The following is a 6,868-nucleotide window of genomic DNA, read 5'->3' on the forward strand; positions in this document are numbered from 1 at the left end:
GGGTTTATGGGAGCAAACCATGGCTGAATTCTGACACCCTCACAAGAAAAGCCAGCATGATGCAACAGTTAAGAAAGGCAGACTATAATCTAGAGAACTGGGTTTGATCCCCGCCTCCTTCACATGAGCCACGAACCTTAGCTGGTGAACGGGATTTGTTTCCCCAGTCCTCCACATGAAGCCTGCTGGGTGACCTTGGGCTAGTCCAGGGGTGGGGAACCTTTAACACTCAAAGAGCCATTTGGACCCATTTTCCATGGGAAAAGGAAACACTTGGAGCCGCAAATAATTTTTGACATTTAAAATAAAGATAACACTGAATATATTGGGTTTTTTTTACCTTTTACTCCGCTCATTCTGAGAAGCGCATGGATGCGTCCGCCCTGCTGCCTGCAGGGCGGGCAAGGATGGGGCCAGCGGCTCGGCCTTGCTGGCCGCCGGGAAAGCACCTGCCCCGCTCCAACGGGGCAGGCGAGAGGGGAAGCCCGCGGCGCGGCCCAGCCGGCCGCAGGCAGTTGGTGCGCCCACCCTGCTTCCTGCAGGGCGGGCAAGGATGGGGCCAGCTGCTCGGCTCGTGGAGCCGCAGTGCAAGAGCAGAAGAGCCGCATGCGGCTCTCGAGCCGCAGGTTCCCTACCCCTGGGCTAGTCGTTCTCTCAGAACTCTCTCAACCCCACCTACCTCATAGGGTGTCTGTTGTGGGGAGGGGAAGGAGTTTGTAAGCCACCCTGAAACTCCTTACAGGAGGGAAAAGTGGGAAATACATCCAAACTCTTCTTCAGAGACACGGGGGTGCTTTAGATTCACAAACAACTGGATATTATTGCTAGTAAACCCTCTAGAGGCAAACTGAGCACTGGTAGAGCAGGCAGACACCAGGTTACTTTTTAATTACTGGCTGCCATTTTGCTTCTCTGAATTTATTGCCTTTTATTCTTATACATTTTACGAGACACCCCGAGTGCTATTCTTGGCAGAAGGGCAGGTTTAAAAAAATAATCTAAATAAATACCCAATTAAGCAACAACATTTGCTTTTCAATTAAATCTGGGGCACATGCTCAATTGAACAAAAGGTTTCTGAACAGTTAATCTAACCAATTCACTATTACATGTTCATTAGAATGATTAAATGTCAGAGGACTGTTACAGGTCTAAATCTGCAGCTTAATTAATCCAGTAAACCCACTAGCTTCCCTGGATACACCCCCAGTTCTGACCCCATCAGCACAGATGACATCTGAACTTTGGCACATCACTGGAGGAAAGAGACCCCTCTCACTTTCAAAAGACCAAGCGTGCAAACGCTAAGGATGCCAGTATGCCGGAGGTTAAAGGCAATGTTTAAACAGTGATTAAAACCTCCCCCTTTCTCTCTGGCACTTCCAACGATCTCGTGTGTCTATGGTGTTTCTCCCATTCTTCATTTGCCTGACTGTCGTTTTATGCATGGCAGCTTGCTCTTTTAAGAGCAGCATAAATTATTGCTTTTTAAACAAAATAAATAGTTGTAGGCAATCTGAATTGGACACATAAAAGCCACAATTCCCATAGCCTGAAGAAGCAAAGTAGATAAATAAGTAACCACCTAGATTTGCTGTACATGTGGAGAGAGGAAAATACAGACACCCTCCGGCAACAGCCGAGAAAGGGGAAGAGAAGCCTCATGTCTGTCCTTTTTCGAGGACTAGAGGAATCCAGCCTTGCAAAAGAAACAAATTCCATTGACCATAAAAAGAGAGTTGCAGTGAATGGCCCCACCCGGCTATGGGAGTGACCATCGGCCAAAGGCCTGCAGGTTCAGCACCTTGGACAACAGCCAGAGAGGTCCTCCACAGTCCCAGTTTTCTATCCCACAAACACTTGAGACCGTCTCCTTTGTGAAGGTCAAAGAACTACACAAACAAATTTGTGGACTGGAGAGAGTGGTTTCCCAATGCTGCCTAGATAATTGTGCCTTTTAACCGAAAAGCGACTGGCCTCCCGTTACGATCGCAAAGGCAGCCAAACAAGACAAGATGAGAATTTCCCAGGTACACACAGGAAAAGACAGCGCTTGGTAAATTAATGGAAAGAAAAAAGATCTCCCAAACAGCTTGATTTTCTGCATTTATTTACTACCTATATCCCACCAGTGGGGGCTCAAGGCTGCATACATTATTCTCTTCTCCATTTTATATTCACAACAACCTTGCAAAGGACACAAGGTGCAAGGTGATTTATTACGGTCATAGACCAGCATCTGTGAAGTATGCAGAGAGTGTGTGAGGCCACCCTAAAAGCCTCCATGGCAGAGTAGGTTTCAAACCTCAGTCTCCTAGATCTTCCTTCAATGCTAAAACCACACAGGACTGCTCACGGCTCCAGATCTAGGGAACATAAAAAACAACGGAGAGGCAGTTAAAAGGGAAAGGGTGAAGGGGGCCAGCCATACTTCTGTGCATGGGCAGAGAGATTCTCCTTTACTGCTGAGTAAACATGCTAAAGCACCCCACGGATTAGAAACTAGAGTTTCTTAGTCAAAGGGCATGACTGCTAGGTATGTTTAAGACTTGGCCTCTTGCGGCTGAAGAGTTCATGCAGTGTAATGAACACAAACTGAATCTCTGGCTCAACCAAAACTGTTGGCAGTTCTTGTAAGGAATGGCTCTTGGGGCAGTGTCCGGACTGTCCATGTCCCTGCTCTCGGAGCCTGCCACTCTTTCTATACAAGGTGATCTTGCCTTTGCATTTTGAGGGAGTTTCAGAGAGCCCCCTCCTCCCACACTCCCCAACAACCTGGGAAACTCTGGAAGGAAAGAATTTCCGGGGGGAGGGGTGTAATCGCCATGCCTGGTATCAGCGGAGGGGGCAGGCAGCATGAAATCACTGACTTGTGACTCGCATGCCTCAGGAGCAGCTGCTAATGACACCTAATAAAGGGAATCTTCTCTTCGAGGAGCCGCATGCCAGCACTGGGACTGGAATGTGCCCCAGATAACCTAAGGAAGCAGGGCTGGCACCTCAAGGGTATATAAGACCGGCCAGGGGAAAGGGGAGAGCACAGGACGGGAAGCACAGAGAGCCAGAGACTCATCCCAAAGGACTCCTGCTCCACCGAGGCTTCTCTCTTGATTCCCAGCGGACCCAACAGCATGGACGTGAACAGAGCCGTGTTTCTCAGCTGCTGCCTGCTGCTTCTCTTTGGCGTCCAGCGCCCTGCGGCCCACCCTGTCGACAGCCTAAGCCCCGCCAAGGAACTAGCCAGCATGGAGGTAAGGAGCCCCGGGGGTCCATAAAGCCAAGCTTTATGACAAACTCAGCAGCAGATTACTTAACTTGTGCAGTTCACCACCCCAACAGGTGGCCATGGAGTTTTAGTCTTTCAGTAACTATTTGCTGGCCTGGTCTGGATGGCTAGTTTGACCCTCAAATCTCAGAAGCTAAGAAGGGTCAGCTCTGGGTAGGATTTTAACAGGAGACCCCCCCCCCCCCCAGGAAGGCTATGGCAAACCACCATTGCTAGTCTTTTGCCTTCAAAACTCTACAGGGCTGCCCTACGTTGGCTACAACTTGACGGCACTTTACACACACTTTACTATGAGCCTGGGTCATTAAGCAGAACCTTCCTGCTCAGAGACAGCCTAGCTTTCAATAGTAGTAGTTGCAGCGAACAAAGTGGGGAAGAACAGCCTTCCTTGGGGGTTCCATGGAAGCACGTGGTTGACCACCGACGGAAACAGGGTGTTAGATCTTTTTTTTTTTGGTTACAGTTGGTCCAAGCTATCTTACTTCATTTTCACTTAACAAATCAATTTACTGCCACAGAACATAACAGTCCTTCATGCAAGTGATTTTTTTCTTTTAAAAAAGGTTCATATAAATTCATGGGGCCTCCATGAGCAATGTTGAAGCCAGGAGGAGACCAATAGTTGACCAGTGTTTAGAGTCAGGGTGATGGGCCAGGCAGAATTTTGAGCTGATAAAATACTGCCATTCTTAGAAGAGGCTCAGAGGGGGAGTCTGTGCATGTTTGTAAAAAAATCCCAGATCTTCAGAAGAAAGAGAGACAAAGCTGGAGTGAGCTTTTTTGAAATTTGGAATTATGCTCGCCTTAAAGGGGGGGACCCCACATATCTAAAAAGCTCTGGCACCACCAGCTTGCTAAGGACACACGTTTTTGAGGCCTCACAGCAAAGCAGAGGAGCTGTGGCACGACGTGGAGAAATTGTTACAGCCGCATCCTGAATATAATTTGGCTTCCAGCAGCTGCCTTTTCACAGAACCTTCGTTACCTTTTATGGTGGCTGTGAGTACAGCTGTGAAAAGATCTCTGCCTTGCTTGGAGGAACTTGGAACCTAAAATTTTTATTTCAAAGAAGCAATAAAAAAGAAGAGGGGATATGCTAACTTAATTGTATTTAGTCCCTCCCTCTTGCCTTTGACTTTACTGGTTTTAAAAGGAAGGGTGAATAGTTCTGCTGGTTTTACTGGTGTACTTACGATGCATTTAAGGCTGCCAATTGATTACTTTGCTTCTACGCCTTGGGAGCATGGAAGCCACTGGATTTATGCTTGTGTGACTCTTTCAAATAAAAAAATGTATATCGGCGCTATTTTAACTTAGGGACAGGAGCATGATACAGTATAGAAATTCATCAAGTGTGTCTTTTCCCATGCTACTGGGTTTCCACACCAGGGGAAAAGGACCCCTCTGAGATCTGTAAAAACATAGGCTGATTCCGCATGGGCCAAAAACAGCGGTGTGAAAATGGTGTGAAAACAGTATAAACCCTTTTACACCATTTTAAACCCTTTTACACCATTTTTACACCGTTTTCACACTGCTGTTTTAGGCCCATGCGGAATCAACTACAGTGAAAAACATCTTAGGAAAGATCGAGGCTTGGGAGAAATCAATTGAGAAACAGGATTTACTGACTAAGGTCTTTCAAATCTAGGCACTTCTGGAGAGGTTGGAAGAAAAAGTCGCCTTGATGGAAGACTTGCAGAGTGACACAGATTTTGAAGAGCCCCAAGGCCAGGCCGAGGCCTCCGAAGACAGCAGCGACCTGCAGCCAGAAGCCAGGGTGGAACCCGCTCCCCTCCCCTCCTACAGGAGCTCCTGGCTCAAGCACATGCGAGGGCTGCAGGCCCCAAAGAACCTGCGAGAATCCGGCTGTTTTGGAAGGAGGCTGGACAGGATCGGGTCCATGAGTGGAATGGGATGTAAAGGTAAACCAGCCCCTCAAGCTTCCCCCCAAAGTAGCATCCCACAGACCTGATAACTGAGACAGATATTTACTGCTCTGGATTAAAAAGGGGAGGGAGAGAGCATGACCCACCCTCAGTAGAAATGATCCTTTCTGTTACAGCACAGTTCTGTTTCAGGAGTGCCTCTTTATTGACCCTGAACTGCTGGGGAGTTAAAAATGAGAACTGATTTCCCCTCCACCACGTCTGGCATGACTTTGTAAAACTCTCCTACTTCAGTCTGGTTTTTGCTCCCCTAAACTCAAAAGTTGAGTTCTGCTGAAGAAAACACTGAGGCCCCTTCCGCACACGCAAAATAATGCATTTTCAAACCACTTTCACAACTGTTTGCAAGTGGATTTTGCCATTCCGCACAGCTTCAAAGAGCACTGAAAGCAGTTTCAAAGTGCATTATTCTGCATGTGTGGAATGAGCCTGAGAAAGTGCAACTGATACTGACTGAAAGCCTTTATCCTTTTTACATAGTACGTGGGAGACTGTAAGCTCCTTGGGGCAGAGGCTTTTCCCCTCATGCCCTGCGTACAGCACCCAGTACCTTGATGGCTCAGTCCAAATGAGAAAGCATCCTCTTTCAGTAGCAGCAAGCAGAGAAATGACTGTCCAGTCACCCACAAACAGTTGCCAAATACTGCAAACCACCATTTGTGCTGAACTGCAGTTTCCTTCAGAAAACTGTTCCATCTTAAAGGCCAGGCATTTATTGGGTTGGCCAAGCCAGGACTTGTTTTTATTGGGGACTGGAAAAGTTTGCACAAATGTTTGCCACACAGCCTGATATTCTCTCTCTCAGCCCTTTGCACTGACTTTGGTTTCTTTCATTGTTTACCTGCAGGAACTAGAAGGAATTGAAACTGACCCTGAGCCCTTTCCCGAAAAAGCAGATTCCACAACATGCAGATTTCTGAAGACGCTCCAATCCTCGTTTGCTTGCTAAACCTCTGGAATGTTCTGCCTATTTATTTATTTATTCTTAATTTATTTATTTGGCTGGGTGTTGTTTGTCCCCCTTTTCTAAGAATGTTTGTTACTTTTAGCACTATGCTTGAAATAAAAACACATTCGCTCTTTTCCTCATGCTAGCTCATTCGCACCTGCTCAAGCCCAAATGTTGTTTTTTTTAAATAGAGGGTGTTTTGCAGAGCTCCAGCCTCTCATACCATCAAACAGCCTGATCAAGTTTCTAGTCCATATTCAGGACATGAGTGTAATCTCCTTCACCAAAGAAATGAATGGGGGGACTTCTTAAATAGTTATATGAGCGTGCTAGAAAGAATATTATTAATAAGCTCTAAGTTTATATTAGTGTGAATTGTTGCTTTATCTACAAATACCAGAGCATAATTTAGTGCTGTTTAAGAAATTCCTGGAGATTTGGTGCATTGCCGGAGGGGGGGGGGGCTCAGAAGAGGTCTGGGGCCTTAGGTCATAGAGCCCCCCCCTCAAAGCTGCCATTTCCCCCCAAAGGATTTAAATCTCTGTAGTCTGGAGCTGACTGAACTCATCACGCACAACAACTCAGTTCACATTTAGGAGGCAGCTATATAGATGGCAAATTAGGATGTCAAGTACTGTATTTGGCAAGTTCATCCATCTCATTGGAGCAGCAGTGGCGTAGGAG

The 6,868-nt window shown here is 46.8% G+C and overlaps 1 protein-coding gene across 1 annotated transcript; it reads left to right on the forward strand.

Moving 5' to 3' along the window:
* The first annotated feature begins 3,026 nt into the window (after window positions 1-3,026).
* On the forward strand, window positions 3,027-6,319 carry LOC125445891 (natriuretic peptides A-like). The gene is made up of 3 exons (XM_048519320.1): window positions 3,027-3,251; window positions 4,938-5,211; window positions 6,083-6,319. Exons 1-3 carry the CDS (start codon window positions 3,132-3,134, stop codon window positions 6,097-6,099), a joined length of 411 nt encoding a protein of 136 aa, XP_048375277.1. The 5' UTR covers window positions 3,027-3,131; the 3' UTR covers window positions 6,100-6,319.
* Window positions 6,320-6,868: the final 549 nt, after the last annotated feature.

The sequence above is a fragment of the Sphaerodactylus townsendi genome, linkage group LG16 (genome assembly GCF_021028975.2).
Source record: "Sphaerodactylus townsendi isolate TG3544 linkage group LG16, MPM_Stown_v2.3, whole genome shotgun sequence".
Classification (NCBI taxonomy): Eukaryota; Metazoa; Chordata; class Lepidosauria; order Squamata; family Sphaerodactylidae; genus Sphaerodactylus; species Sphaerodactylus townsendi.